Genomic DNA, 15,366 nt, shown 5'->3' with positions numbered 1-15,366 from the left:
AAATGGGGTTCCTTCCATTAGACCAGCGGTTCTCAACCTGTGGGTTGTGACCCCTTTGGGGGTCGAACGACCCTTTCACAGGGGTCGCCTAAGACCATCGGAAAACACATATATAATTACATATTGTTTTTGTGATTAATCACTATGCTTTAATTATGTTCAATTTGTAACAATGAAATTGGGGGTCACCACAACATGAGGAACTGTATTAAAGGGTCGCGGCATCAGGAAGGTTGAGAACCACTGCATTAGACTGTGACTGTTACAAAAAATAGATCCAGCATACCATAAACCAGCTTATATTTATTAGGTATTATTTTGGAATCTTGGTGGACATATGGTGTCTCCCTTTATTAAATCCTTTCTGGAAAGAAATAGAAGGATTTAAAACAATTACAAGGAAGTTTAGTTACTATGTTTCAGATTGGCAGCATGATTGAGTGGAAAGAGCCTAGAATGGAAACTGAGAAGTCTGTGTTCTAATATATTTTTTTTTTTTTTTGGTGTGTGTGTTCTAATTCTTACTGTGGTATCATTTTTGTGTTCTCAAGCAAATCACATAGCCTTTGGAAATCTCAGTTTCCTTAACAGAATTATGAAAGTGTTGAACAGGGTTCAAAATTTTCAACCTCTATTTTAGGGAAGCTTAGGGGCCCAAACAAGGTAATGTTCAAAATTCTATAGATGATTGATTTGAATTTCATTTAAAAATTTTAAAAGTTTGTGTTGCTAGTTTAATTCTTTCCAAATACCTTGGATTACAGTTACTGAGATCTTTATTTAATTCCAAGAATGTCCTGGGACTATAAGGAAAGTAGTGTTACCCAAAAAAATTACTGTTTATAGTTATCTTTTGGAATCAGAATTCAGAAAGGATTCTCTTTATATTGGCATCCAAACAAATCCAGAAGTTATTTGAGCATGGGAGTGGACCTTACTGCCTCTGGTATTCACAACCCCAGATTTCAAATAATTTGTGTTAATTTTGAACTTCAAAAATTTTATTCTAATTAAATAATACTTTAACCTTTTATATCATTAATTGAGCTTAGGTCATGGTATACATTCTGTAATGGTATAGCGCCTCATTCTGGAATGTGGGGTACTTATAACCTAGGACTATATTATATATAGGGGTGGGCATGTATGGAAAATTATATAATAATTAATAGATAATACAGGAATAAACTCTGTGTAGTGTACTCACAAATGTAACCTTCTTTTGCCCACCCATGTATACATTTCTATATATATAAAAGCCTAAGCAAACATTACAACCGAACAACCAGAATGACCGGTCGATCAGTCGCTATGATGTGCACTGACCACCAGGGGCCAGACGCTCAACACAGGAGCTACCCGCTGGTGGTCAGTGTGCCCCCACAGCCAACATCCCGCGGCCCCTCCCCCCCGTGATTCCTCCCCCCCACCTCCCCCAGCTGGCTGGCCAACCTCCTGCAGCCCCTGCCCCCCTCCCCCCCCCCCGCCAGGCCAGCCCCTGGATGGCCCCGATCGGGGGGCCAGCCGGCCAACTTCCCGGGGTCCCTCCCCTCCCACCAGCCAGCCCCCCAATAGTGCCGGCCAGGTCAAGGGACCCCACTCGTGCACGAATTCATACAATGGGTCTCTAGTCCTATATAATAAAAGCCTAATATGCAAATCGAACAGCGGAATGACCAGTGGAATGACCGGTTGCTATGATGTGCATTGACCACCAGGGGCAGACGCTCAATGCAGGAGCTGCCCCTAGCCTGCAGGCCCCAGGCCCAGCCAAGGCGGGTGTCAGCAGGGGCCCCCCAATCACCCCACCGGTTGCCCCGCAGAGGGAGGTGATGGGGGGCGGGGGTGGCTGGCGAGTGACCGGCAGCGGGGTTTGGGGCTGGCTGGCGAGCGGGCCGGCGCTGCCCCCTGATCACCCTGCCAGTCGCCTCCCGCAGAGGGTGCGGGCCGGTGCTGCCCCCCCAATCGCAGAGGGAGGTGACCCACAGAGGGAGGTAACCTGGCACCACAGAGGGAGGCTACCAGCTGCAGTGGTGGGGGGCGGAGCTGGTGAGCGGGCAGCGCCAGGCTGGCCAAGGCAGGTGCAAGCGGGGGCTCCCCCGATCACCCTGCCGATCGCCCCGCAGATCAGCCCTGATCGCCAGTCAGGCCTAGGGACCCTACCCATGCACAAATTTCATGCATCAGGCCTCTAGTAATATATATATCACTCTTCTAATTATTACAAAATGAGATGACCATAACATTTTTAAGCTTTTATCTGTTTTCTCATATGAAGATACCACCTATCTCATTTTCCTCATTTGAACTATTTCCCATCAAGATCCTTATCTGGCTTGAATTCAAATTCATGTTTTCATTTGAAATATTACAAACTTTATGTATGAACAATTGTGATTTTTAGTGAAATATTCATTTATGCTTTATTTTAATATTTATTTTTCAGGCATATTGTATTTTAGCAGGATCCTTGTTATCTGAAGGAGGTATGTACTGTCATAGTATTTCTTTATTCTTAATTTGGTAAAATATATTTAGTAGTTCATTAAAAAAACTGGGAATAGGAATCTAAGCTTTGTCTACTTTTAAGGAGTAAACTCTATATGATGTACTGTGGCTGTTTCTGTAAAGGGTGGGGGCAACAGAAAAGCTATTTCTTCTAAAGTATCCTCCTATATAATAAAAGGCTAATATGCAAATCGACCAAAAGGTGGAACAACTGGTCACTGTGATGCGCAGTGACCACCAGGGGCAGACACTGCTGGCTTAGGGGAGTGGGCCTAAGCAGTGACCACCAGGAGCAGACACTGCCAGCTGTCCAACTGCTGGCTTAGGGGAGCAGGCCTAAGCTATCAGTCAGACATCCCCCAAGGGTTCCTGGACCCCGAGTGTATGAATTTCGTGCACCGGGCCTCTAGTCTATATATACAAAAGCCCAGCAACCAAACAGTGGAATGACCAGAACGACTTTCGACCAGTTGTTATGATGCGCAGTGACCACCAGGGGGCGCAGACACTCAATGCAGGAGCTGCCCCCTGGTGGTTAGTGCGCTCGACTGACCAGGATGCAGCCTCTAGCAGGCCCAGGGTGAGTCCGAATCTCCACACCTATCAAATACCTGAGAGAATCCAGACTCTGGCCTGACCCCACCAGCTGATGCAGGCCCTCTAAGGTGTGTTCTAGAAAGAGCACGGGGAACTGGCATAGGCGGAGTGCAAGAGGTGACGTGACTGTGGACCCCCGGGAGGCTGTCCTGATGGCTGAGGATCCTGGAGCACAGCTGCCCTGAACATCCCAATGGTGACTGTGACCTGGCATCATACATCAAGGACATTCACCGAGTGGCTTTGGGGTGCAAAGCTCTCTGCCAGGTTCCTCCAGGACACAGAACACACCTTTACCCAGGACATTGCCCTGAAATACCAGCTCAGACTAATTTCCTCATTCAGCAGCTGCTCAGAGGGCGGGTCCACAGCCACTTGGCTGACTGGGATGAGCGGCGCTCCCATAGCAGGCCCATCCCCGCAGGCCACGCCCCCACCAGTGCACGAATCTGTGCATAGGACCTCTAGTCATATAAAACTCAGAACATTTGAAATGAAATATAAAAATATAACTATATACGGAGTTCCAAAAAAAAGGAGGTTTTAGTATGTTAATCAAAGAAGGCTGTCATTTTTTGTAATACAAATAGGTCAAAGTTTCTGAAAGTTTCAGCTATAGCAGTATTATGACAGAGAAGTGCTACTATCATATATGAAACTGCCTAATTCACTGCTTTACTCATAGTATGTTCACTTCTGAAACACTGTCACTTTCTATGCATACTATTTCGTTCATCTTTGTCTATAAAATGGTGATAATACTACCTGCCTCAAAAGGTTGGGAGGATCAAGAATGACTATGCTTACTTAGTGTGGTGCCTGCCAAATAGTAACTGTCCAATAAATTACGGCTGTTATTGTGGTAATGATATTTAAATTACTATGGTTTTGAAATATGGGATTCATTATGTTGTGATGATTAATTGGGTCCTTGATAATGACTAGTTAATACAGAACTTTTTCTTAATTCCAACCATGGCATTAAAGTGTTATACATATTTATTTATCTTTTGAGATACCATCTTTAAAGTTGAGAGGCATGAAGTTTCTTCCTTGCTGATATGAATGCTTTTCTTTCAGCAACACTTCTTGTTGCTGTAAATGAACTTCGTAGAAGTGCTGCGGCCAAAGGAATGTCATTTTACAAGTATGGTATGTGCTTTAGAAACCAGGTGTATTATTTTATCTCCATTATTTGCTTAAAATTGCCTAGTACTATTGCTTTGTTCCTTATAGATATGTACAAAATATATCTCAGTGTCTTCCCTATGTGTGGCTCTTATATATGTATCAGTTCATTTAAAAAGAGAAATGTAATGTAAATTGAACATGAATACTTTATATTTGCATTTAACTTAAGTAAATTACAGTATTTATGTATATGCTTATATAACTTTAAAATAAAAAGCAATTTGAACATGTAAGCCAAGAAATTGTTTGCTCTGAGCAGTGTTTTTAAAATCAGGATCTCACACATTTTTAATGAATACTTATTAAAATGTTATCTGAGAGTATCGAGATTTCAGAAAGTTTCTTTTTTATCTCTCCCCAATGATTAAGTAATGGAAAGTCGTGATCCTAGTACAAATGTTATATTGTTGGAGGATACTGCAGCAGTCTTGGGAGTGACAATAGCAGCCACTTGTATGGGCCTTACTTCTATAACAGGTAAATATTCCTTATATTACAGGTGATTTATTTGTACTACTTAAATAATCCTACGTGGAAATTTTCTTTTACATCATTGAATAATTTTAAACCGATAGATTGTTAGATGCTAATTTTATACTACCCTAACTTATTAACTTATTTGTATAAAACATTTGGTCAGTAAAAGTGTAAAATTTCTCTGAGTTAAGAATTTCTCTTAGAAATAAAGAAGGCTGTTAATAGAGCATTTCTGTAATACTCTAAACCAGGGGTCCTCAAACTACGGCCCGCGGGCCACATGCAAATACAAATATTGTATTTGTTCCAGTTTTGTTTTTTTACTTCAAAATAAGATATGTGCAGTGTGCATAGGAATTTGTTCATAGTTTTTTTTTAAACTATAGTCCGGCCCTCCAACGGTCTGAGGGACAGTGAACTGGCCCCCTGTTTAAAAAGTTTGAGGACCTCTGCTCTAAACCTTTCTAATTGTGACTTAATGAATTACGCAATTATTCTTTACCATAAGTTACACAATTATTCTTTGCGTATAGAAGTATTGATATTTGTCCTAGTGACCTCACAAGTTTATTAATATAAATGCAAGAGAGAACTTCAATAAACTTTAGAGCGCTAAGTAAATATATATTGTGGCTGTTGTTAATTTGTCTTTTGCACTGTTAGTCCCAATGATAAATACTATTGCTTTCCTATTTCCTTGACTCTCAAGTTGGTTCTACCCTCATTTCGGTAGCTAGTTAAGTGTTTTAAAGGCCAGTACAATACAGATGAATCAGAAGACAGAATGTAAATCAGAATCATTTAGTATGCAAAGACTCAAATTTCCGAGCCTTGGAATGGAACTCCTTCCATTCTTACCCATTTGTTTTTGCATATTTAAATAATTTGAGGTGATAAGCTCTCATAGTTCTGCAGTGTTTTTAAAATACTCTAAAATATGAACAGGTCTTTCTCATTTTGAATATACATTTTAAGTCTGAACCAGCATTCTTTAATGTTCACTGTGATCCAGAATATTTCTATAAGTTTTATTGTTTTTCGGGTTAAGTTTATCATTTTAGACATAAAATATTACTTAGCAAAATTTCAGGCTTAAGAAAAGTGTGATTTGACAAGTAAGTCAACTTTTAATAGATTATTTTCTTTTATATTATAATGTTAACCAGTCAAATCAAACATAAAATTTTTGTTTTAAGAGTATTCACATGAATTAAATTTTAGTTAAATTAATGCATTTAATTTTAAATAACATGCCAATAAATAAATAAAATATTTTTTAGCTAATATTTCTGTGACTTCTGTAGGACTATTTATATACATATATTTTTAAATAAAAATGATGACATTTGGATTTCTATTTTTTTTTTTTAAATATATTTTATTGATTTTCTACAGAGAGGAAGGGAGAGAGATAGAGAGTTAGAAACATCGATGAGAGAGGAACATCGATCAGCTGCCTCCTGCACATCTCCCACCGGGGATGTGCCCGCAACCCAGGTACATGCCCTTGACCGGAATCGAACCCGGGACTCTTCAGTCCGCAAGCCGACGCTCTATCCACTGAGCCAAACCGGTTTCGGCGACATTTGGATTTCTAAAGTGCAATGCAATATCTTTTATTTCAAACTCTATAATTATATGCCTCCTAGTACATTATACTGTATTCACAAGTGGATCATTTTTAAGACTTTAGTACAGATAAGTCAGTTTATTTTTTAGTGTTATATTTTTGACTAAATATTAGTAAAACTAGTATGTAAGTTCAGTTTTTTAGTAAAATATGTTTTATCAAGCATTAAGAGACTTAAATTTAATATTGACATTTTATCTTAAGAATAAAAAGATTTCTCTAACTATAAAAGCCATGTTTTATAATATTTAATTGATGTCTATTATATAAATACTAGAGGCCTGGTGCATGAATTCGTGCACGGGTCGGGGTCCCTCGGTCCAGCCAGTGATTGGGGCCAATTGGGGCTGTCTCACCCAGCCCTGATCAGGGCCGCCTGGCCAGGGGGAGGGACCACGGGAGGTTGGCCGGCCACAGAAGGTTGGCTGTGGGAGTGCACTGACCACCAGGGGGAAGCTCCTGCATTGAGCATCTGCCCTCTGGTGGTCAGTGCATGTCATAGCAACTGGTTGTTCAGTCAACCGGTCGTAATGGTCTCTTAGGCTTTTGTATATATAGAATATATAGATTAATCTACACATTTATAGATGATAAATCATCTCATTGGTTTTGGAAGAGAATTAATTAAGCCCTAACAAATTTTAGAATCAGAATTGCCTGGAGGTTGGGAAGACACAGAATCCTAGACTCCACCTCCAGAGTTTTTCATTTGGAAGATCTAGGGTAAGGCCTGAGAAATTTCATTTCTACTAAGTTCTCAAGTGATGCTGATGCTGATGGTCAAAGGACTATACTTTGAGAATCACTGCTTAAACGTACCCAGAGCAGTAATGAATAAACTTTCTTTTTAGTAACCAGAATAGTATTAGCTATGTATCACCCTTGGTTGAATGATAAAGGAGTGACCCATATAAGTTTTTGTATGGCTTTTATAATTTTCTCATAGAACCTTGGTAGGAATAAGACACAAAAATTGTTATTTCAGTTTTTGACCTTACAATTATTTTGTCAACCTGGGATAGGAAAAGTGTTACTGATACTGCTAACAGAAATGGACTCTTTATTATGTTATTAATCTATAATAATAAAAGCATAATATGCTAATTAGACCAGACATCCTTCCAGACGTCCTTCCTTCCAGACAAAGCCGCAGCAGGTGGGGCCCCCCGATCACGGTGGCAGAGGGCAGGGACTGGGGCCAAGGCCCTTGCACGAATTTCGTGCATCAGGCCTCTAGTATGTATATAAATTCTCTAATCTGAAAATGCTCTGAAGCCTCACCCATATAATGGCCAGATGCAAAAAACAGATCTTAAATAATTAAACCCCATTATACTCCCATGTAATATGAAGCAAGTTGTATCATTCCCATTTTGTAGTAAGGTAAATAAATCTATCAGGAGAAAGTCATTAAAGGAATCAGAATGAATTTGAAGTCCCTTGATTTATTGATTATGTTCTTTGCTCACTAAAGTTCATTGAAATAATAGAAAATGTTAATTTACTGACTTCTTATGTGCTTTATTTAGGCAATCCACTATATGACAGCCTAGGTTCTTTGGGTGTGGGCACCTTATTAGGTGTTGTCTCAGCATTCCTCATTTACACTAACACAGAAGCACTGCTAGGGCGATCCATCCAGCCGGAACAAGTACAGCGGCTTACTGAACTCCTGGAGAATGACCCATCAGTAAGGTCAGTTTATTCCTATGCTGCTGCTAAGGTTTATAGAATCATTAAGAAATAGGTATGTTTGGTTTGTAAATACTTCCAGAAGAGGTTTTGGATTCCTAACCTTCAGAACTTTTTAATCTGTTACTTTTTAGAGTTGCAACCTTACAACAATTAGCAAGTGAAAGCATTTAGGAAACTCCTTAAGTTTCCTTTTAAATTTTGTGTACCTTTAATTTTTAGAATAAGGAACAGAAGTTTGCAAAGTAGTTGCCTCCTTAATGTGGAACCACTTAGGTGGATCTTTCATATTTATATTTGCCTTATATTTGTATTATAAATTGAATATACTAAATTTAAGAAGATTTTTAATCATGGGGAAGTGATTACCAAATTTAAAATAATTTATATTCCCTTTGAAAATAAACTTATTGTTTTAGTTTATTTTAAGTTTTTCCTTATAATCTTTATCTTTTAAATTATCTATACTAATAAAAGGGTAATATGCTAATTAGACCAGACAGACCGGATGTCTTCCGGACATCATTCTGGATGTCCTTCCTAACAAAGCCAGGGCCTGGGCAAAGCCGCCCGGGGTCCCAGGTGCTTGTGGCCGGCCCAGGGGAAGCTGGCCCGGGGTCCTGGATGCCTGCTGGCGGCCGGAGGAGGGAAGCCTGGGTCCTGGGTGCAGAGGAAAGCTGGTGCCAGCAGCCAGGGGAAGGAAGGCCTACTCTTGCACGAATTTTTGTGCATCGGGCCACTAGTATAAGAATAAAGAACAGAAGACCAGAGAGAATCAGATAGAGTTCTATTTTTTTTAAAATATATTTTTAATTGATTTCAGAGAGGAAGGGAGAGGGAGAGAGAGATAGAAACATCAATGATGAGAGAGAATAATTGATCAGCTGACTCCTGCATGCCCCCTACTGGGGATCGAGTCCACAACCTGGGCATGTGCCCTTGACCGGAATCAGTCTTGGGACCCTTCAGTCTTCAGGCCAACACTCTATCCTCTGAGCCAAACTAGCTAGAGTGAGATACAGAGTTCTAATAGTATTTTTCAGTGAAATTCAGCAGCAGTGTGGTTTCAGAGTGAAGTGGAAGGAACAATCCTTTAAAATCCCAATTTTAAACTTTAAAATAAGAGTGTATTTTTCTTCTGGGTTATAATTAAACTCTTTGAGTTAAATCTTTAAAGAAAGGCCTATATGTCTGAATTGATAAAACAAATGAGTGATTAAGCCCTGTATGTTTAATCTTGAAAAATAGTTACCTAGATGGATCAAGATTAGAAATTGGGCATTCTTTTTGTTGTTGTTAATCCTCACCTGAAGCTATTTTTTCATTGATTTTTAGAGGGAGTGGAAGGGAGGGGGAGAGAAAGAGAGAAAGAAACATCAATGTGAGAGTGACACTCCCTTGATTGCCTCCTGCAAGCACCCTGACTAGGGCTGGGGATCAAGCCTGAACCAAGGAACGTGCCCTTGACCTGGATTGAACCTGGGACCCTTCAGTCCTCATGCCAACACTATCCACTGAGCCAAACCAGCTAGAGCAGAAGTTGAGCATTCTGTGGACTGAAGGGTCCCAGGTTCAATTCCAGTCAAGGGCACATGCTTGGGTTGTGGGCTCGATCCCCAGTAGGGGGCGTGCAGGAGGCAAGCAATCAATGATTCTCTCTCATCGATGTGTTTTTTTTTCTTCATTATTTTAAATTTTATTGGGGTGACATTAGTTTCTATGAACATAGGTTACGTGTGTGGATTACTCATTTACAAAATCTGTATGTAGGCCATGTGCCCACCACCCAAAGTCACTCTCATCATTGATGTTTCAATCTCTCCCTCTCCCTTCCTCTCTGAAATCAATAAAAATATATTAAAAAAAAGAAGTTGAGCATTCTTAAAATAAGTATTAGGCTTAGTAACTTAATGTAAGAAAATCCATAGTAATGTCTTTTCCTTGTGATATCTTTGATTTTGGTATCAAGGTAATACCTTATAGAATAAGTTAGGGAATGTTTCCTTTTCTTATATTCTTTGGAAGAGTTTGTGGAGAATTGGTAGTATTTCTTCTTTAAATGTTCGGTAGAATTCAGCAGTGATGCCATCTGGGCATGGGCTTTTCTGTGTGACTAGTTTTTTTTTTTTATTACTAATCCTATCTCTACTTTTTATACATCTCTTCAGATTGTCTTTTTCTTCTTGAGTCAGTTCTGGTACTTTGTGTCTAAGAATTTTTCCACTACTTCTGAGTTATCTAAAAACAGTTCATAGTATTTATTTGTAGTTCTTTTATTTCTTTAGGTTTAGTAGCAATGTCTCTCCTTTCAATGCTGATTCTAGTAATTTGAGTATTCTCTCATTTTTCTTGGTTGGTCTAACTAAAGGTTTGTCAATTTGTTGATCTTTTTAGAAAACCATCTTTTGGTTGAATTCATTTTCTGTTATTTTTCTATTTTCTATTTCATGAATTTTTGCTCTAATCTATATTATTTTCTTTTTTCTGCTTGCTTTAGGTTTAGTTTGCTCTTTTTCCAAATTTCTTATCATGATAGGTTAAGTTTTGATTTGCTATCTTTCTTCTTAACATAAGCTTTTACAGTTACAAATTTCCCTCCATGCTCTACTTTTGCTGCATCCTATAAATTTTGGTATTTTGTGGCTTCATTTTCATTCATTTCAAATAATTTTCTAATCTCACTTTTGATTTCTTCTTTAGCATTGGTGATTTATAAGTGTCTTAATTTCCATGTATTTGTGAGTTTCCCAAATGTCTGTGTGTTATTGATTTCTTACTCTATTTCATTTTGGTCTGAGAACATGTTCTTTAAATTTACTGGTTTGTTTTATGACGTAGCATATGCTCTATCTTGGATAATGTTGTATAGATGTCTGTTAGATTTAATTCATTTATAGTGTTTAAGTCTTCTATTTTCCAGTTAATCTTATTGTCTAGTTACTAGGTGTACCGGTTAATAATGGCGGATTTTGTAATCAAAGAAAACACGATAATTTCAAGAGAAACATCAAAAGTGCTTTATTCAAAGTAATGTCCATCGCTAGCTACACATTCCCCCCATCTTCCAGGTAATTTGTGGATACCGTCCCAATAGAACTTTTCTTGTTTTGAGGCAAACCATTCAGATACCCAATTTTCCACTTCTTCGTATGTTTTGAAGTGCTGCTCAGAAAGTGCGTGTGCCATCGATCAGAACAAGTGGTAATCTGAAGGAGCAAGGTCTGGTGAATACGGTGGGTGGGTTAATACTTCCCAGGCAAGATCTTTTAATGTGTCTTTAACTGGTTTTGAAGTGTGTGATGGTGCGTCACCATGAAGCAAAATTACTTTGCCGTGTCTTCTGGCACGTTCTGGTCGTTTCACGATCAAAGCGTGGTTCAAATTGATTATTTGTTGTCGGTAGCGATCAGTATTAACAGTTTCACCTGGTTTTAAAAGCTCATAATACACCTGATCCCACCAAACGCAGAGTATTGTCTTCTTTCCGAAGCGATTTGTAGTCAATGTTGATGGTTGACCTGGATCAACCCAGGATTTTGTGCATTTGGGACTCTCAAAATAAATCCACTTTTCATCGCCAGTCACAATTCAATGCAAAAAAGACTTTCTTTCATGCTGTTGAAGCAACATTTTACTGATGACTTTTTGGTTTTCCATTTGTCGTTCGTTCAGTTGATGTGGCACCCATTTCCCTTCCTTTAAAATCTTTCCCATTGCTTGTAAATGATCGGAAATTGTTTGCTGAGTAACATTTACTCTTTCTGCAAGTTGTTTTTGAGTTTGACACACATCTTCATCCAATAATGCTTGTAATTGTTGGTCTTCAAACTTTTTCGGTTGACCTGGATGTTCTTTGTCTTTCACATAGAAATCATCACTTTTAAAGTATTTAAACCAGCGTTCACAAGTATCTTGAAATGGAGCATGTTCACCATAAGCTTCCCGAAGTATACGATAACTATTTCTTCAAAATAAAGTAATGAATTAAAACTTCCCGCAAATGCTCTTTTTTTGGCATGAAATTTGACATTTTTAAGTGTAAAAATATCTGATGTTAACACCTTCAGCAAATTTGACATATGAAGTTTTAAAGCTTGCTGTCAATACAACAAAATAGCATATATATCAAATCGCATATATATCAACATATGTGTAACTCCATCTATTGAAAAAAAATCTACATTATTAACTGGTACACCTAGTATTCTTTCCATTACTGCAAGTAGGATATTAGAAGACTCTGGCTATTATTGTTGAATTGCCTATTTCTCCTTTTATTTCTGTCAGTTATTGCTTTATGTATTTTAGTACCTTGCTGTTAGGTACATATATGTTTATAATTTCGCATATATTTATAATTAAAGTGTAAAAAAAGAGCTATAAGTGGAAAGACTGACTGGCAAATTTGAACTTTTCTGCAAGAGTGAAGATCTGTATATTAAATTGTTGGAAAAAATAAATGTTGGTAATCCAGAAAGTCTATACAGTTTTTAGATAATGTATTAGTTATCTATTGCTATGTGACAAAATTCAGTGACTTAAAACAACATTTATTACCTCACAGTTTCTGTGGGTCAGGAATCTGGCCATGGTTTACCTAGGTCCTCTACTTCAGGATTTCTCACAGACTGTCATTAAGGTGTTAGCTGGGTCAATAGTCATCTTCTGGGGATGGATCTGCTTCTAAGCTTACTCAGTTATTGATAAGATTAATTGTTTTGCCATGTGGTCTTCTCCAACATGGCAGCTTGCTTAATCAAAGTATACAAGCTGAGAAGGCAATAGAGACTGAGGGTAAACAAGATAAAAGTGATGAAATGACATCTCATCACTTTGCCATGCTCTGTTGGATAGGAGCAAATCACTAGGTCTAGCTAACATTCAAGAAGAGAGGCTTGTACAAGGGCTTTAAAAACAGGAGGCAGGGATCATATGGAGCCATGACAGATACTACCTATGACAGCTTAGTTTTATATAAGAACACAAGGAAAGTGTGTATTAGAATATTTTCATTAGCTGCTACTCATGTATTAGCCAAATAATCAAATTTATTAATATTTTGTAAGGACTGAGGTAGATATGCTTTTTTAAAAAGAATAAATTGTATAGCCTCTTGACAATCTGGATAAGTTTTATTTCAACTTGGAAACATATAACTTTATCAATATTAATTCCTTTTTTAAAAGAATAATTTATTGATTTTTAGAGAGAGAGGAAGGGAGTGGGAAAGAGAAATATCAATATGAGAGTGAAAGAAACATCGATTGGCTGTCTCCTGCACACCCCCTACCAGGGATTGAGCCTAAAACCCAGGCATGTGCCCTTGACCGGGAATTGAATAGGCAACCTTTCGATGCATGGGATGACACCCAACAAACTGAGCCACACCAGCCAGGGTAATATTAATTATTCTTATTTTTATCCTAGATAGTTAATAAATATGTTTCTTTATATAGATAAGAATTTCAGACTCAGTATTTAGTAGCTTGCTCAAGATTACTCAAATTAGAGTCAAATGTTTTAAGAGTACTTGTAGTCTCATTTAGACTTGTTTTCCCAATAGCTCTCTCTGTCCCTAGGATTCACAGTGTTTTCTTATTCTCTTATATATCCTATAGAGATGTTATAGTGATTATCATAGAAGGAAAATAATTTCTCAATAGTTTTTTTGGGAGGGAAGATTGATTCCAGAGGGTAAGGGCAGAAAGGATGAAACAGTTATGTTTGAGCTTCTCTTTCTGGGAGGCAAAATGGTATACTGGAAAGACTACTGGGTTTGGCTATCTGAAGATATGGGTGAGTCCTGGCTCTGCTCTTGACTAGTTGAATTACCTTGAACAAGTCACATGTGCCTCTGTGGGGCTGTTTTATCATCTGTAAAATAAAGATACCATCGTACCTACTTTGTAAAAGCCATTCAATAAATGTTTGCCATGGAATTGGTAACTTTAGGCATTTTACATATGTGTTGACTCAGTTTGTTACATCTGTTTCATTAGGTAGTTATTACTAAGCTATTCTAATAGAGTACTTTAGAGCATTGTTTGAAAACTTGAAGTTATTTAGCCCTAGCTGGTTTGGCTCAGATCGTTGGCCTGCGGACTGACGGTCCCAGGTTCGATTCCTGTCAAGGCACATGCCCAGTTGCGGGCTCGATCCCCAGTAGGGGCCATGCAGGAGGCAGCCAATCAATGATTCTCTCTCTCCCTCTCCCTTTGTTTCTATCTCTCTCTCCCTCTCCCTTTGTCTCTGAAATCAATAAAAATATATTTATTTTTTAAAAAGCTATTTAAAAAAGAAAAAAGGGACTATGAGATAGATGACCAGATTATAGAAAAGTAGAGTTGGTTATTAAAAATCTATCAGCTTTATAATTCATATACAGATTATCATTAAATAATGTTTATTAAGTTTACACCTTTGGCATTATGTAAAAATAGCTAAATGGACGTTTGTTTGGAAAATGATAGATGGCACTTAATGGTAAACACTCTGAAAGCCATCTTAGTCCATTTTCATCACTGGTGGAAAAAATAATTCTAGACCATGTGCCATTAAAATGTATATACGTGTAACCATTTGTAACCATTGTTATTGATTGCAGGGCAATTCATGATGTTAAAGCCACAGATTTGGGACTAGGTAAAGTAAGATTTAAGGCAGAAGTAGATTTTGATGGACGAGTTGTTACAAGATCATATTTGGAAAAACAAGATTTTGACCAGATGCTACAGGTAAGTGTATGTATTTATTGTTTTCTTATAAAGCCAATGGTTTAAAAAGTTACTTTTTAAGTAAATGAAATAAATCTTTTAAAAAAGGTTTTTTGAGAGAGAAAACAAGAGAGGGACAGAGAGAGAAACATTGATGTGAGAGCAAAACACTGATGGGCTGCCTCCTGCACACCTCCTATGGGGATTGAGCCTGCAACCTGGGCATGTGCCCTGAACGCGAATCAAACCAGCAGCCTTTCAGTGCACAGACGATGCCTGATAAACTGAGCTACATTGGCCAGGGCTAAAATAAAACTTATTTTTATAGCTCATAAAGTCACTTTAGCTTTAAACTTCTTAGGGTTTCAAAATTTGACAGAGATCCTTTTATTTACTATAAAGTGGACTAGAGGAGAGAGAAGTGCAAACGTATAAAGTGCTTCCTGGCATCTACATATATTGGGGAATATGCAAATTAGCCGGGACGCCATCCATAACAGTCTACTGCCTCAGGAGGAGTTCATTACGCTGGAGGGCGGCAACGTCAAAACCCAGCGT

The 15,366-nt window shown here is 38.2% G+C and overlaps 1 protein-coding gene across 5 annotated transcripts in view; it reads left to right on the top strand.

Annotated features, from left to right (window-relative positions):
- The window catches only part of SLC30A9 (solute carrier family 30 member 9), a 74,595-nt gene that overhangs the window by 43,668 nt on the left and 15,561 nt on the right, over positions 1–15,366 (top strand). For 3 of the 5 annotated variants that reach the window (XM_023753619.1, XM_023753620.1, XM_023753618.1), the window contains 5 exons: positions 2,447–2,486; positions 4,186–4,257; positions 4,666–4,773; positions 7,933–8,098; positions 14,700–14,835. In XM_023753619.1, the coding sequence (XP_023609387.1) occupies positions 2,447–2,486; positions 4,186–4,257; positions 4,666–4,773; positions 7,933–8,098; positions 14,700–14,835 (522 nt within the window). The remainder of the gene's footprint in view (positions 1–2,446; positions 2,487–4,185; positions 4,258–4,665; positions 4,774–7,932; positions 8,099–14,699; positions 14,836–15,366) is intronic. The other 2 variants (XM_014455582.2, XM_006088468.3) reach the window with 1 other exon arrangement.

The sequence above is a fragment of the Myotis lucifugus genome, unplaced genomic scaffold (genome assembly GCF_000147115.1).
Source record: "Myotis lucifugus unplaced genomic scaffold, Myoluc2.0 scaffold_48, whole genome shotgun sequence".
In the NCBI taxonomy this organism is placed as follows: Eukaryota; Metazoa; Chordata; class Mammalia; order Chiroptera; family Vespertilionidae; genus Myotis; species Myotis lucifugus.
This window is presented reverse-complemented; position numbering and strand designations above follow the sequence as displayed.